The sequence below is a fragment of the Schistocerca nitens genome, chromosome 4 (assembly GCF_023898315.1).
Source record: "Schistocerca nitens isolate TAMUIC-IGC-003100 chromosome 4, iqSchNite1.1, whole genome shotgun sequence".
NCBI lineage: Eukaryota > Metazoa > Arthropoda > Insecta > Orthoptera > Acrididae > Schistocerca > Schistocerca nitens.
The window spans coordinates 936800447-936817350 of record NC_064617.1 but is presented as its reverse complement, the minus strand read 5'-3'; the positions used below and the strand labels follow the sequence as shown (position 1 = coordinate 936817350).

The 16904-nt window shown below is 42.8% G+C and overlaps 1 protein-coding gene across 1 annotated transcript in view; it reads right to left on the bottom strand.

Annotated features, from left to right (window-relative positions):
* LOC126252694 (zinc carboxypeptidase-like) overlaps positions 1–9658 on the bottom strand; it is a 65887-nt gene extending 56229 nt beyond the window's left edge. The window contains exon 1 of the mRNA XM_049953598.1: positions 9483–9658. Within this exon, the coding sequence (XP_049809555.1) occupies positions 9483–9658 (176 nt within the window). The remainder of the gene's footprint in view (positions 1–9482) is intronic.
* Positions 9659–16904: the final 7246 nt, after the last annotated feature.

Below are 16904 nucleotides of genomic sequence, written 5' to 3'. Positions count from 1 at the left end.
CTCTCACAGACAACACTGAAACACTATTTCTGCTTAAGAAGTCCGCTACAAAAACTTCTTTTATACACAGAGTGTAGATGCCGTTATACCTGTCTCCTTTGTGTGGTTGATGTGAAACGCAGATGGTACGCATTTAATGCATTTCATATCAATTTGACGTTTTTGCTTTTCCCCTTTATGGTGCTCTCACTTTAATGACCAGTGGCGTACAAGATCAACGCTAGCTCTATAAACCATTGGTAGGCTTTCGAGTTTCCTACAGCAGTCGCTCACCGGTGTCCTTGTAAAGGTCATGCTGATTTCTTTACGTCACCGAATGTGAGCAAGATGCAGTAAAGCATTCACACGTTTTCTGAAACGGAACTTACGTGTTCTGAAGCTCCAATATCATCACACACAGCATTAACTACGCTTCGTGCCAGTTGTATGGATACGAACAGATTATTTAATTCGTTATCTCGCAGTTATCAAACTATTCTGGACTAGTCCAACGCGAACAGATTGAAGAAATTTCTCGTGTAAGAAGGAGAAACGTCTGCCGGCATGTTGTATTCATCGTTAACTTAAAGTTAGCAGGAAGCGAACCCCCGCTACAGACTTCAGTGGCTATAGGACAGTTCCATAGCTACACGCGTACTACTGTCACGTCATAGAGTAGCTGAAATAAGAATAAATAATGTATTAAAATAACTAGCTGTACCTGGCTACGCTCTGCTGTGGCTCAGACTGCTTAAATGGAAATGAAAGAAAATATGTATGGGAATTGGATATACGTCCTAATATCCTTCTGTCCACCGTCTCTGTCAATCCCTCCCTTCGCTTTTCTTTGTCCATCTCCTCCTCTTTCCTCCTCTCTCTGTCCATCACGTCCTCCCCATCCTCTCTCTCTCCCCTTCTCTCAGTCCACCAACTCCTCCCCCCCTCCCATCTACCCATCTCTCACCATCTCCTCATACAGTCTCTCTTTTTGTTCATCTCCTTCTCGTTTTGTATGTCCATTTTCTCTCAACCACATGTCCATCTTTTCTTCCCCCTCTGTCTGAATTTATGTTTGTAAATATATATATACGAGGGTAATCTCAAAAGTAAGGTCTCCTATTTTTTCATTTCTGTCGATGCATTTTTGTAGACGCTTAGGCAGTTTTTGCATGCCCATGTCATACCAGCTCGCCGCCATGCTGTTCAGAAAGTTATGAACCTCTTCTTTCACCTCGTCATCGGAGCTGAATCGCTTTCCGGCCAAATGTTCGTTTAACTTAGGGAACAGGTGATAGTCACTGGGTGCGAAGTCAGGACTATAGGGTGGGTGGGTGATTATGTTCCACTGAAATTGTTGCAGGAGACAACGGTGTGCGGAGCGATGTGTAGGCGAGCGTTGTGATGGAGAATGTGTACATCCTTGCTCAACATTCCTCTTCTCCGGTTCTGAAATGCCCGTTTCAGTTTTTTCAGAGTCTCACAGTACTTGTCAGCGTTAATTGTGGTTCCAGTGGGCATACAGTCTGAATTGCAACAATACCATAACGATGTGGCTTATGGTCTGAGGCACGTCTGCACAGTCGCAGAAAGTATCAGCAATCTTCCACTTGTGCTTACAAAACTGACGTCTGCCGCGTTGGGTTCTTATCCAGATAAGTGATGTCCAGATTTTCCTGGGATGGTAGAAACCAGGGGGTTGATTGGTTGGGTCCGAGATCAGTCCAGATCTGTCTGGGTTTGAAGACAGACAGTCGCTGTGCAAAGCTTGACTTACTGTAAACTTATCCTGAACCAGCTTCTTTCCTAGAATCCAAGAAGGGTCCCGAGATTTCAGCGTGAGGTCTTCATGTAGACAGTCTTCATGTATTTGTAACAGAGGGCTGTCACAGCACTTATGCCATTCTTTCTTCAGTGCTAATGCTCTTCGGCAAAGAGGTGGTGGAATGTTAGAAGGTGCCGGTAGCCACTTCTGAAGTGTAGACTGGATGGTGCCTGATATAATCCTCATTGTGTCATTCAGCTGCCGGCAGTGGTGGCCGAGCGGTTGTAGGCGCTTCAGTCTGGAACCACGCGACCGTTACGGTCACAGGTTCGAATCCTGCTCGGGCATGGATGTGTGTGATGTCCTTTGGTTGGTTAGGTTTAAGTAGTTCTATGTTCTAGGGGACTGATGACCTCAGATGTTAAGTCCCATAGTGCTCAGAGCCACTTGAACCATTTTTTTGTCATTCATCTGGACATCTATTTGTATGGGTACTGCTAAGCAGACACTCAGGAGGGCAATAGGCCTATAATCTTCTGCATTTCTCCACTTTTCCCAGGTTTCAGTATTGCGACAATTTTAGCTCTTTTGAGTATTGGTGGTAGCTCTCCATTGCGTAAGATGTGTAAAATTTAGCAAGCCATTCAGTTGTTCGAGGGCCACAGTCTAATAGAAATTCTGGATGACTCAAGCTCAAAATGGCCCTTCTCTCTGACCTTGAGCCTTGTCTATTGTTACTGCAAATTCAGATTCTGTAGTAGTATTCTAATTGTAAACCAATAAGCCATAAATACAACTTTCCTGTTTGATAACAACCATTAATTATTGTTTTATGACGTTTTCCTATTATTAAATGTATATAAATTTGTGTAGTACATATGTTTAAAAAATAGGTAAATAAAAACACGAACTTATGCCAATGGAACATTGTGCCAAAATTCCGAAGCAATCGGACAAGAACTTCCGGAAATACGTGATTTTGAACAAATGGATTTTTACATTTTTGTTTATGTAGATGTACTCATACACCACAATATGCTGACATTTTACTTTGTTAAGAAGGCCTGGGGCTGAGGTAAAGTTCTGAGGCTAATCCAACCTAACGCAGTAGAAGGTTATGAACTTACTGTAGTTCGGTTTGGACTGCAGTTAAAGACTACAGCCTCTCAATAGGTAAACACTTTGATTATCACTTCGACAAAACTTCGACACTCGGCGTTAACTGTCCGACGACTGGATCTGGTTGGCAACCGAGGCTGCAGAAGAGGAATGTTTGATTGCTGTACGGAGCTGTAACTGTAGACAACTATATCTAACAGAATGTCAGCGTGCAGACGCTTAAACCTTGTATTCTGCGTATCAGTTTGCAACTTCGGTCTGTCTGGTGGTTGCATGATATAGTTTCGGGTTTTAGCGCTCTATATGGTGACAGACGTAGCTATTGACGGACGAATGGGCTATATGAATGTCTATTAGCGGAATTATAAAGTAGTTCCTGGTATACGAGCGTGGTTTGGTAAGTCCGGTAAACATCCGAAAAAGAATGGAACATTTTTGTTGCACCTTCATGGTCGGCAAGCTTGATTATTACAAGGATCGTGTAATTAATTTCAACAATGTACAGCGTACAGCTCATTGTTGACAGCTGTGCGAGTTGGTCAGCGTGTCGACAGCGACTGAAAAAGGAGAAAAGCGAGTTTTATGCTGTTATTAAACATTTTTATTTGAAACGTTGGACTGCCGCACTAATCACAGGGTGGAGTTCACGCAGACTCTGCACCATCAATGAAGGCCATTTACATTTGGATTAATAAATTTAAACGTGGTCGGAAAAGCACCTAAGACGAAGTGCGTCCCGGCCGTCAAATTGATGTCACCACAAAGGAAACGACTGACAAAATCTATGATAAGGTAATGCAAAATCGTCGAATAAAAAATCGTGAGATTGCTGAGACTGTAGATAACTCAGCTGAGCGAGTACATAATATCCAGCGCGGAGAATTGGCTATGAAGAAGCTGTGTTGAGGTGGGTGCCGCAACCACTCACAGTCGACCAAAAGGCCATCCGGCACAACTTTTTAACATAATGTCTGGCGATGTGTAATCACAATCCACAAACTTTTTGCGCCGATTTGTGACTGTTGATGAAACCTCAAACCATCATTACGCACCAGAGTCAAAACGGGTCAAAACAATGGACAAAGACTAATGAAAGTGCACTGAAGAAGACAAAGACCATTTTGTCAGCTGGTAAACTGATGACCACTGCTTTTTGGGACTCCCAGGAATAATCCTCATAGAATCGTAACTGGACACTATTACGCTTTACTGTTCGTTTGAAACTTGCGATGGCCGAAAAAAGACCAAGGTTGGCACCCAAAAACGTTCTCTTTCATCAAGAAATTACATCATCCCACACATCAACGACAACAATGGTGAAAGTGCATGAATTTGGCTTGAAATGGTTCCTCATTCATCCTATTCACCAGACTTAACCTCATGTGACTTCTTCCTGTTCCCTAACTTGCATCTTTGGGTTGCCGGGAAGAAATTTTCATCAAATGAGGAAGTGATAGTGGCTGTCATTGAGTATTTTACAGTGTCTGAAGGAACCAACTTTTCCGACGGGTTGAAAAAGCTGGAGGCTCGCTGTACCAAGTGTATATCCCTCAAAGGAGGCTACATCGAGAAGTAAAGTGAGTTTTTTACGAATCAAACATTCTTTCTTTTTTTTTGTATCAGACTTATGAAACCACCCTCGTATATGCCATCTAGCAGACCCCGCCCATGTTATGTGTGAAACCACGCTCCGACTGCATGAAGTGTGGCGCCCTCAGAAGTCTAGCACTGTTTACCGCATCTGGCGGAGACAAAGACGACATGTGCCGGAATTCGACAGCGACAGCATTATGGCCTGTCGAAACTGTTTTTTACAGTTCCGAGATGGTCCGGATCCCACGACTGTATGAATGTAGAATCAATGAATTCAGCAGGGTCATAGCGCCATGCAGCATTTCAGCTGGCCCACGCGTCTAGTGTTCGAGAGGACAGATAAGTTTTTCACTCAGCCTTGCAGCCACGACACGTACCTCGATTCAGGAAATGGACTTGTTGGTAACTAGACAAGTACCCGCAACAGATTGCGGCGACGTCTGGAGCATGAAGACTCTCCGCACGACGACCATTGTTGCGCCTTTCCTTGATGCAGCAGAAGACATAAGCGTACGTAGTGGGGTACCTGACAGGCGCATAGGACACAGGAGTGGCAAAACGTCGTCTTTTCAGACGAATCTTGGTTCCACATACAGCATGACAATAGACGTATCTGTGTGTTAAGGCACCGAGTTGAACGAATGTTCCCATATCGTGTTCAACATCGTCATACAGATTCGGCACCTGGCGTGATGGTATGGAGCGCCACTTGTTACACAATACAATCATCTGTGAAGTTAGGAAAATAATGGCGGAAGTAAAGTTTTTAGGGTAGTAGTCAGTCGTGCCTCAGCCCAATCAGTAAGATAACTAGAATGAGATTTTCACTCTGCAGCGGAGTGTGCGCTGATATGAAACTTCCTGGCAGATCAACACTGTGTGCCGGACCGAGACTCGAGCTCGGGACCTTTGCCTTTTGCGGGCAAGTGCTCCACCATCTGAGCTACCCAAGCACGACTCACGCCCCGTCCTCACAGCTTTACTTCTGCCAGTACCTCGTCTCCTACCTTCCAGACTTTACAGAAGCTCTCCTGCGAAACTTGCAGAACTAGCACTCCTGAAAGAAAGGATATTGCGGAGACATGGCTTAGCCAAAGCCCGGGGGATATTTCCAGAATGAGATTTTCACTCTGCAGTGGAGTGTGCGCTGATATGAAACTTCCCGGCAGAACAAAACTGTGTGCCGGACCGGGACTCGAAGCCGGGATCTTTGCCTTTACCTTGGATAGGAAAAGGTCCCGAGTTCGAGTCTCGGTCCGGCACACAGTTTTGATCTGCCAGGAAGTTTCAGTAAGATAACTGTTTGCGAGAGGCATAGTTCTCAGTTCTCGGTTTGAACACTGCTCCGGCACACAGTGTTAATCTGCCAGGGAATTTCAACAATTAATTCTCTCAGTTCAATAAAATCCGTCTTTTGTACACCCATAAAAACATTGCTTGTTTTCTGTTGTAACTACTGTTATGCACACCTTTGCCTCATTGCAGTCAAGTATCCTTCTTCCCCACCAAACCATCTTAGTTCCCGATACCCCCAGTTGTGTGCAGTCTTTCTGAATTTCTCTTCTTCGGCACTCTCTGTGTCATAAAATCCGACGTTTGTACACCCATAAAAATATTTCTTATTTTCTGTTGTAACTATTGTTATCAAATTTTTAACCGTAGTAGTACAATGAGGTAACAAAAGTTGTGCCATACCTCATAATATGGTGCCAGACCTCCTTTTGCCTGACGTAGTGCAGCAGCTCGACATGGCATGGACTCAACACGTTCCCTGCCAAAATACTGAGCCAAGCTGCCTCTATAGCCATCGATAACTGCGAAATAGATACCGGCGCAGGATGTTGCGCACGAACTGATCTATCGATTAAGTCGCATAAATGTTCGATGGGATTCACAGAGGTCGATAAGGGTGGCCAAGACTTATCTCGAACTGTTCAGCAAGTTCCTCAGACCAGTCATAAACGGTTGTGTCATCCACAAAAATTCCAACGTTGTCTGGGAACATGAAGACCATGAATTCCTGCACATGGTCTCCAAGTAGCCGAACATAACCATTTCCAGTCAATGATCGGTGCAGTTGGACCAGAGGACATAATCAATTCCAAGTAAACACAGCCCACGCTATTATGGAGCCACCATCAGCTTGCACAGTGTCTTGTTGACAATTTGGGAACACGGGTTCGTGGGTTGCGCCACACTCGAATCCTGCCATCAGCATTTACCAGCTGAAATCCTGACTCATCTGAAAGAGCCACGGTTTTCCAGTCGTCTACGGTCCAACCGATATGTTCATGAACACAGGAGAGGGGGTGCAGGCGGTGTCGAGTTGTTAACTAAGGCGGTCGTCTGCTGCCATAGTTCATCAACGCCAAATTTCGTCGCACTATCCTAATCGGTACGTTCGTCGTACGGCACACTTTGATTTCTGCAGTTATTTCAAGCAGTGTTGCTTGTCTTTTAGCACTGGCAAATATACGAAAACGCTACTGCACTCGGTCGTTAACTGAAGCCGTCGGCAACTGCGTTGTCCGTGGTGAGAGGTAAAGACTGAAATTTAGTATTCTCGGCACACTCTTGGCACGGTGGATCTCTGCTATTCAATTCCCCAACGATTTCCGAAATGGAATGTCCCATACGACTAGCTCCAACTACTATTCCGGATACAGAGTCTTAATTCCCGTCTAGCGTCCATAATGACGTCGGAAACTTCTTCACATCCATCACATAAGTACAAATGGCAGCTCCGCTAATGCACTGCCATTTTATGCCACCTGTAAGCGATACTGTTGCCGTCTGTATATGAGCATATCGCTACCCGAGTCTTTTGTCGCCTCATTGTAAGTAGTATCGCTAATATTATTGCTATTCGTTTTTAGTCAGTATTGTTGAACAAAATGGCATAGGATAATTTCAGATATCGCTCCAAATAATTCTTAAATATACTGTTATTACCGTGTATCATATCAAAGTTATTAACGTTCTTTAAGTAACCATAATGTAAAACGTACTGTGTCCACAAAATTTTGGTCTTATGCAACAGAGAACCTGAAGGCCTTAATCCGATCCGGTTAAATAAATAAATAAAATATTACGATAAATTAAGATGTGACATTCAGTACTACGCTTTAAAGATAATCTGTAATTTACGCAACTCCCGTTCGACAGTTACTTGAGTGGTGCTCTTCAGTCTGTAACCCTTACGAAGGAAACAGGTAAGATCCAAAAAAGCTACACGGAGATCATCTACCAACTCAAGTGGCAGTCATTACAAAAGAGGCGCTGTGTGTCAAGCTGTGGTTTACTGTTAAAATTCTGAAACTGTGACCCACTGTTTAATTTCAGAGGAAGTACGTTCCTATAAGAGCCAAAATTCATACTGCGTCCTCCTACATATATCTGCGTAAGGATCATGAAGATACAATTAGATTCGAAATAACTGGAAGCTTATCATCAGTCGTTTTCTCTGCGCGCTTTTCGGTACTGAAACAGGGAAGAGAGAAAGGGACAGAGGTACACGCAGTGCATTCCGCCACACACCGTAATGTGGTTTTTGTACTATATATATCTAGATGAAGGTGCAGACTTTGCATCAAAAAAATATGAATTATGCTGCGTCATAAATTTCCAATGACTTGCCCGGTGACTTAAAATACCTAACAGACACTAAAACTAACTAACCGTGCTATGAACGTTGATAAGCTCTCCTAATCTCGAGAAGAATTTTATTTTTTTTAAGCAAAAAGTTGAGCAGTACGTTCAAAAGGAGGCTACACTTGGAGCAAATATTTTTTTTTCCTTGTGGAGTAGTATGCAACGTATTTTGAGATGTTAAAACAGTCCTACGAACGGGAACTTGAATCTGGCTTTCCCTACTTTCTGCCTAGCACACTTGTTTAACTAATCACACATGATCAGCAGCGTATATGTCTGTTGCTGTTCGTGAGTACGCTCCTCTGTTGGTTCTACTCATTTGTAAAGAGCGCTAAACAGTTATGGATAATAATGAAAAGTATTGATAGTATGAAAAGTGAAACGTTCAACATCATTACAGTTAGATTTACTTATACAGCTGCATGTCTACTCTGAAATTCATACTTAAGTGCCTGACAGAGGGTTCGTCGAACGACCTTCAAACTTGTTCTATCCAGTTCCACACTAGAAAAGCACCCGGGAAAAACGAAGACTTAAATATTTCTGTGCGAGCTCTGAATTCTTTTACTTCATTGCATGATCATTTCTCCATATTTAAGTGGTCTTCAACAGAATATTTTCACATTCGGAGGAGAAGTTTGATGATTGAAAGTTAGTGGAAAGACCTCGCCGCAACTAAAAACGCCTTTCTTTTAATGATTGCCATCCCAACCGGCGGATCATATCCGCGACACTCTTTCCCTTTTCTCGAGTTGCCCTTCTTTGAAACTTTTCAATGTCCTCTGTGAAGGTAACAATCCCACACTGCACAGCAATACTCTAGAAGAGGATGGTCAAACGTAGTGAATGCAGTCTCCTTAGCAGATATGCTGCATCTTCTGAGTGTCCCGCAGATAAAACGCAGTCTTTGGTTCGCCTTTCTCGCAACATTGTATGTGATCGTTCAAATTTAACTTTAAGTTGTTCGTAATTGTAATTGTTACGTATATTGTTGAACTGACAGCTTTTAAATTTTTGCGATTTATTATGTAGCCGAAATTTAACTGATTGCTTTTAGTGTTCATGCGGACGATCTCATACTTTTCATTATTTAGAGTTAATTGGCACTTTTTGAACCTTATATATATCTTGTCTAAATGATTTTGCAATTGATTTTGATCTTCTGATGATATTACTATACAGTAAAAGACAGCATTACTTGCAAACAATCCTCTCAAGGTGTCTCCTAATTCGTTTATATAGATTAGAGTAAATATACCAAGGCATACCATGGGAAAGTACACGGTTTCACTCTCGACATATTGCAATACGTGATACGAAACGCCTATTGTATTTATAAAAAACCATGAAATCTTTACAACTAAGGAATAATACTTACAGATGTATGACACTTGTGTGGTCACAAAATCTGAACCGTGAGTTTCTTTTATAGCGCCTCCAACCTTCGAGGACGTTTGTAATGTGTGCCCGCAAATCTTCCATTAACAAATTATCAATATCTGATAAGATGGTGCCCAGCACTTCAGGCGACTCACTTGGTAACGAGGAAGGCATCAAACTTTGTTACATAACGATAGACTGTAGCTGCCTTTGAACTCTAAATCATAGACTGAAAATTAAATCTTCAGTTACAAATTTATAGATTAATACGTTGGATAGGTACGGCTAAGAGTCGTTGTGTCTTCCTTTTTAGTAAGATTTAATCGGTGGCTTACTTTAGGTTTAATAAAGCTCCGAATCAGTTATTATAGTATACTTTTACTAAAAGTGTCACTTGATTATGACGACCAAGACGGAAAATATACAGCACAAGAGTGTTCCAGCTGAATAACAGTGCATTAATGAAAATGTCTTATATGTTCCTAGATATGCTATTATGACAATAATAAAGCAATCAGCCAAAATGATATACAGCTAACATTTTAAATGTTGCGGAGTCGCAGAAATTATGTCAGTTTCAATAATGGTCCAGTAGCAATTTAGTCCATTATTAACGAATCCAGAGACTCCATACGATTTCTATCAATTGTGCACGACGTATTGAAAAGTCCTATACAAAATAAGTGAAGTCGTTATATTATGATACTCTCTCGAGAGTTTTTCAAATCGTTTGCACCACTCCTGTTGTAAGCATTGTAATAGTAAAATGTTATCAAAATTTATCTAAATTTCAGCAGCTGGACTGTTTAATTACTATCAGAACTCTCATTTTTTGGTCGAATTCGATTTTAACAATGCCTACACGCCGTAACCAATATGAGACAGTTAAAGCCAATTTGCTTAGGACACCACAGTTTTTATTTCAAAAGATTTGCTCAGCTGATAATGCCAATTATGCATTTACTCACCAAATATTGCATACTTTAAATAATACAATATAACGAGTTAACTGTTTCCCAAGTAATTTGTTTGTGATGATCGTGGCAGTCTTGAATTAATCGTGTTACAAACAACTTGTTTGAACAGTATTTATCAAAAAGATTGAACAATTAGTGCTGAATAATTCCAACAATGGTGGAAGGATGAACATTGCAGTAGCTCAGATATCATGAATCGACTCAATCAAGATTTAAATTTCGGCCAATTTTCATTATTTATATGTGTGACTGACTTTATACTTATCACAGATAAAGGAGAGATCATGTATTTTACAGATGACACGAGTATTAGAATTAATCTGTTTAATGTAATTGGATAGATAAAAAATCTAACCAAGTGGCGGCAGGAGAACACACATGTAAAAAAAGGTTTTACGTATGCATGCTTTCAGAGCCACTGACTCATTTTTCTGGCAGAAGGGTTGAAAGGGAGGGAAGAGGATTGACGGTAAAGGACTGGAGAGGTTCAGGAAAAGGGGTAGAATTCGGAAAAGTCACCAGGAACACCGGGTCGGGGGAGACGTACCAGACGGGATGAGAAGAAAAAACATTGTTGGCTACTGCACCGAACGAGATCTGAAAACCTGAGAGCGTAAAAGTGGAACACAGGGTAATAAGCAAGACGGAGATTACTGCAAAACATCATGCACAAGTTAATAAGAGTGAAAAGCTAAGTCCATTGTACGTAACAGAGATGGGAGGGGGACGGTGAAAAATATACAGGTCAGAATATGAAAGACGTGGAAAACTAAAACAGACTGAAGAAAGGAGTAGTCACTGTGAAGAAATGCTGAGAAAGAAGAAATTAACGTAAATTAAGACCAAGTGAGTTGCCAGAACCAAGGACATGTTCTAGCGTTAGTTCCCACCTGCAGAGTTCTGAGATACTGGCGTCTGAGGGAAGAATCCAGATGGCACGTGTGGTGAAACAGGCACCGAGGTGCTCTGCATCAGGACAATCTGTGTTGCCGGTATACACCATCTGCCTATGCCCATTCGTACTAACTGATAACTTGATGGTAGTCATGCCGATGTAAAATGCAGAATAGTGTTTACATAACAGCTGGTACGTGACGTGTCGTTTCACTTTGATAGTATATGTTTTTCCAGTGACGAAGCTGATATAGGTGTTGATAGCAGGGTACATAGGGGAAGTCTTCCAGCGGGGATGGTTACATGCGTAGGAACCATGGGGTAGGGAGATGGGTGCAGAAGCAGCATAGGATCTGACTAGCAGATCGTGGAGACTGGGAGGGCGGCGAAAAGTTATTGTAGATGTGGTGGGCAAAATCTCACACTAAAGGTATCTCATTTCAGGGCATGTTCGTTGTTAAATTAATATGTTTAGGAAAATAGCAATCAATAAAACTATTAATAAAAATCTTCAGGGACTTAATAAGTTGTTCTGTACAAATGTATTCTCCCTTAATTTTGAAAAACTATAATATATATTTATACAGCAAACAGTTAACTGAACATGTGAGCAGTAGTCAGCGAGTGGAGTAGAATGGTTCAGAGTTTTTGGTGCATATGTATTGACAAAAAATTAGACTCAAAGAAAGAAATTATTGAGTGTCACAAACGGCTAAGTCAAGCTAATTTCGCTCCTTGTGTAATTGCTAGTTTTGGAAATGCGAGAATAATATTTTGCGTTTTTCCATTTATAAACGCAGTTCAGCTTAATATCGCCAACATTTGCAAAAAAAGTATTGATTTAAAAAATTTGAACACTGAAAATACAAAGTTCCACCAATTCGCATTCACCTCGTAAGCGCCTCTTCAAGGAGTCTGGCTTTCTAAGAACATCTTCAGATGATTCTTATGTCATTCTCCACGTATTTTCACTTCGCAATGTCGCGTCAGGCCTACAAAAGATATATCTCACTGAATTTCTCATATGTCATAGCTTCTTTTAAGGAGTTGATGCCTTTGTCACGGTGGTTAATACAATTTCGAAAAGGCTCATATATTTGTTTCCTGAACTCCTCGTCACTGTTAGTCTAAATGAAAGAGATTACAAACGTGTTTTATGAGCCAAAGGCTCTTTGAGGTTAAAAAAGTAGACAGCTCGACATGCAGCGTTAGTTTTCAAATAAATTCGTTGTAAGTAGTCCAACACAAATTGAGAAGAGTGGTATGCACTACACTAGAAGAAGAAATACTACTTCATTAACAGGACTGTCAGTGGGTCAGAAAGGTATACAGTATACAGATGCAAACATCTTTCACTATTTGACGTATTTCCTGTTGACTTTAGTCTCGGGATCTTTGGCGGACCGTTATTTAATGAGTATTCTGACTTTTTGCCAACGTGAGTGGTTGGCATTCTTAAAGATTCGCCCACCATTGCTGGTAGCTGCCTGAAGTAAGCCCGTGGTCAGCACTCTCCACGAGGGCCGTTTCTTGAGTCATTATCGCTGTATCTCCTCCTTTGTACTTGCAAAGGTCGTTCGTTGTAGCACGGAAATCCAGGGTCTGTTCATCTTGAAGCTTCCTTCTTTCTTGTGAAAATTATTGCTGTATTTATGAATTGCAGTGGCTTCCCTGAACAAACGGGCTTGTTAGGTTTTCTTCACAGAGGGAACATGCATGTCAGGGGAATTTTCTTATGCAGTCCGTCTCATACAGCGCGTGCTCCTTTACGGCCCACTTCTCCACCTGTCCTAGCCTGCAATACCGTTTATGTTCGATGATCCTCGTACTGATACAAGGTCCAGTCATTCCATTACAGACTTTCTGCACTTACACCGTAAGCAGTATCTTCCGATATTGCGAGCGGACCTACTTCTCTTTGGCGATTTGAGACAAACTGATTTTGTTGATCGGTTTGTATATACAGGGTGGAGAAAAATTGTGTTACGAAATTTTAAACCTGGATAGCTGATGACAGTAGGAACCAAAATTACTAATGTTCTGTATGTCGACAATGCACAATTTTTAAACTACGGAAACTTGGCGCCATGCGCTCCAATTGGCAGCAGGATTACCCTGTTGCCGGATGCTCTGGACACCGCATGACCGCGAATACTTTGTCCGCGATGTATCCAAGGAAGCCCCACGTTCGGTGGTAGCGCGCCAGCCTTCCACTCTGGGGGCCTGGGGGCGAATCCGCCTGGGTCCTGACACATCCGTTCCGGAAACAAACCCGTCAACAGCGGTTAGTTTGCGTCCAGAAAGCCTTTTACATATTGTGTCGCCCTGAAAGTGGCCTTTTTTGTAGCTAGGAAATTGTTTACTTGAAGCAGGTGCTCGAACTGGGGACCCTCTGACGCGACACAGGCTTGGTAACTTCGAACGGATTTTTTCCGAACTTTTTCAAAGATTCCTGGCATTGCCCTGATGTAATTGGCGGCATGTTGAATGCGATCCACTAATTCCCCTTCGTGGTGGTTCGCGTCTGTGTGCGTGAACTAGAACCTTGAAGAATCCCCACAGGAAAAAGTCCGGTGGCGTGAGGTATGGTGATCGCGGCGGCCGTGTCCTACCAGAACCTCTACCAATTACCCAGCCGTCGAAGAGTTCATGTGAATATCCGCGCACAGCACGACTGTTATGTGCGGCGCCCCATCATGCTGCACCCATATGCGTAGCCGTATGTCCAAGGGAACGTCTTCCAGCAGGCCAGGTAGAGTTTCTTGCAAAAAGTGATGGTAATTTGTGCTCGTAAGTCGAGGAGGTAGACAGACCGGCTCAATCAGATGGTCACCCATAAGGCGTGCCAAAATGTTGAGCGAAAATCGTTCCTGGTGTCCGTGGACGTACATGACGTGAGAATTTCCCGTCGCCAGTAATGACCGTTTAAGTGTTGTAAAGGCCATCCCGGTGGTAGGTGCATTCATCAGTAAACAACATAATGGCGGGGAAGTCGGGATCTCGTGCAAAACGTCGCAGAAACCACCGGCAAAACCCTAGCCTGTGTTCATAGTCCGCCACAGGATTTAGGTCTTGGACAGCGTGGAAACTAAATGGATGCTGGCCGTCATCTCTCAAAACCTCCCAGACCAACTGATCAGTGATCCCCGTGTCGTGTCCAACCGCTCGAGTACTTGTTGTAGGTGCTTCCTCGAAGCGCTCGACAACAGTCTCTTCAAACGCAGCATCCCGTCGTCTTCGAGGTCTTCGAGCTTCACCATGATATCCCACTAACTAGTCTATTTCGCCAAGTCGCCGGTGAACTGCTGTTAACATTTGTGGGTGTGGGTGGCGTCTTGCTGGGTACTCCTCCTCATACAACCGTCGAGCTTCATGCGCATTACCGTCAGCTAGTCCATAAACAAAAACCATATCTCGTTGTTCTCCAAACGAATACTGTGCCGCCATGCTTACTGTATGACTAAATCGCAGGTGACGTGTGTGTGCTCCGAAGCGAAGCTAACGTGTGAATGCCTCTGACGTGAGGTGGAGACAAACAGCAAGACCTATTTGACACGTGTACGTATCACAGGGCGAGGGACGTTTGTATGTGTGATCTGGTTACCACAGCGCTTCCCATCAACCGACGAACGGCTACAGGGAAATCCCACGGCCAATAGGAGCGCGTGGCGCCAAGTTTCCGTAGTTTAAAAATTGTGCGTTGTCGACCTACACAACATTACTAATTTTGGTCCCTACTGGCACCAGATATCCAGGGTTAAAATTTCGTAACACAATTTTTCTACACCCTGTATTTCTAGACCGTGTCTGCGCAAGATACAGCCGATTCTGTCCTTCACCCTGGAGATGAATGGCATAAAAGCTTCTTCTTTTGATATCTCACTTCGCCACGATTTTCCCGATTGGTTAAGGAGATGCTACAGTAAATAATAACAGTTATCGATATTCGTTATCCCCATAGAAAAGGAAGGAATGATAGGTTTCGTAACACTTCTTACGTAACTGTTGGAGTCCTCAGTCTCCCTTAGCACGCATTCCAGGCGTTGCATCTCGCACTCGATATGCTGCGTCTGAGCGTGAAACGAATGTGTGACAGCCTAGCGGAATGTGGATAAATAACGTTACAACAGAAGAACACTGGTGTGTTTATTGGTGAAATCCGTAGTAGGTGGAAAAGTTTTTAGGATTCCTTAGACCCAGTGGACGCTCGAACAGGTGAAACAGAGGTGGCTAAGGCAATGGTGAAGCACTTGACTCACGTTCGGGAGGACGTCAGTTCAAATCTCTGTCCGGCAATCCAGATTTCACTACATTGTTTAAGGCAGATGTAGAGATGTTTTCCTTTAAAAAGGAAAGGCCACTGCCGGCCGGAGTATCCGAGCGGTTCTAGGCACTACAGTCTGGAATCGCGTGACCGCTACGGTCGCAGGTTCGAATCCTGCCTCGGGCATGGATGTGTGTGAAGTCCTTAGGTTAGTTAGGTTTAAGTAGTTCTAAGTTTTAGGGGGCTGATGACCACAGCAGTTAAGTCCCATAGTGCTCAGAGCCATTTTTTGAAAGGCCTCTTTTCTTCCCTGTCCTTCCATCGCCAAGAACCCTCTGCCAGGCAGAATTGTAGGACGCTGAATTCTAATCTCATCTCTTGAATCCGATAATGGTGAGTGTGAATAACCGTTTTTATTTACTGTAGCAGCTACACAACCCACTGCGACAATCCTTCGCCGCCGCACCCTATGACCATTTCTATAGAGTCTGCACGATTCACATTTTCAGGTCATGCTTAAACCGTGCACTAGTCATTCGCACTTGAGCCTATCACATGGTTGTCTCCCAGGGAAACCACTTTACTCAAAAACTCTGAATCGGGCCTAATCTTTAAGCTGCGTCCTTTTTTCTTTAATGTCCAACACCAAGACAAAGGAAAGCCTTCACTACATTGTCAGTTGAAAATATTAAGCTGCACCTTCGTAGACCTGACAGGTACAGTTAATAATTTTGAGATTTTGTATATATAAATCTTTGGAAACCGACAGTATTTATAGATTTTACAAGTACGGATATTTGGCAAAAAGGCTTTGACAAAACAAGAAGAACTGTTTCAGGAAGATCGTATTCGATACACCTTTACTTTTTTAAAAAAGAAGTTTCCGTCATTTGAGTGTTGATTGTTCATTTATTTTACAAATCATGATTTTGGCTTTACAGCCATTCTCAAGTGCTTACTGAAAAGTTAAATATTGTCTGACTGCCTACGACGTCGTCGTCGAAACATTTCAAATTTCAACTAGTTATATGGTTGTTGTTGTTGTTGTTGTTGTTGTTGTTGTTGTGGTCTTCAGTCCAGATACTGGTTTGATGCAGCTCTCCGTGTTACTCTATCCTGTGCAAGCTTCTTCATCTCCCAGTACCTACTGCAACCTACATCCTTCTGAATCTGCTTAGTGTATTCATCTCTTGGCCTCCCTCTACGATTTTTGCCCTCCACGCTTCCCTCCAATACGTAATTGGTGATCCCTTGATGCCTCAGAACATGTTCTACCAACCGATCC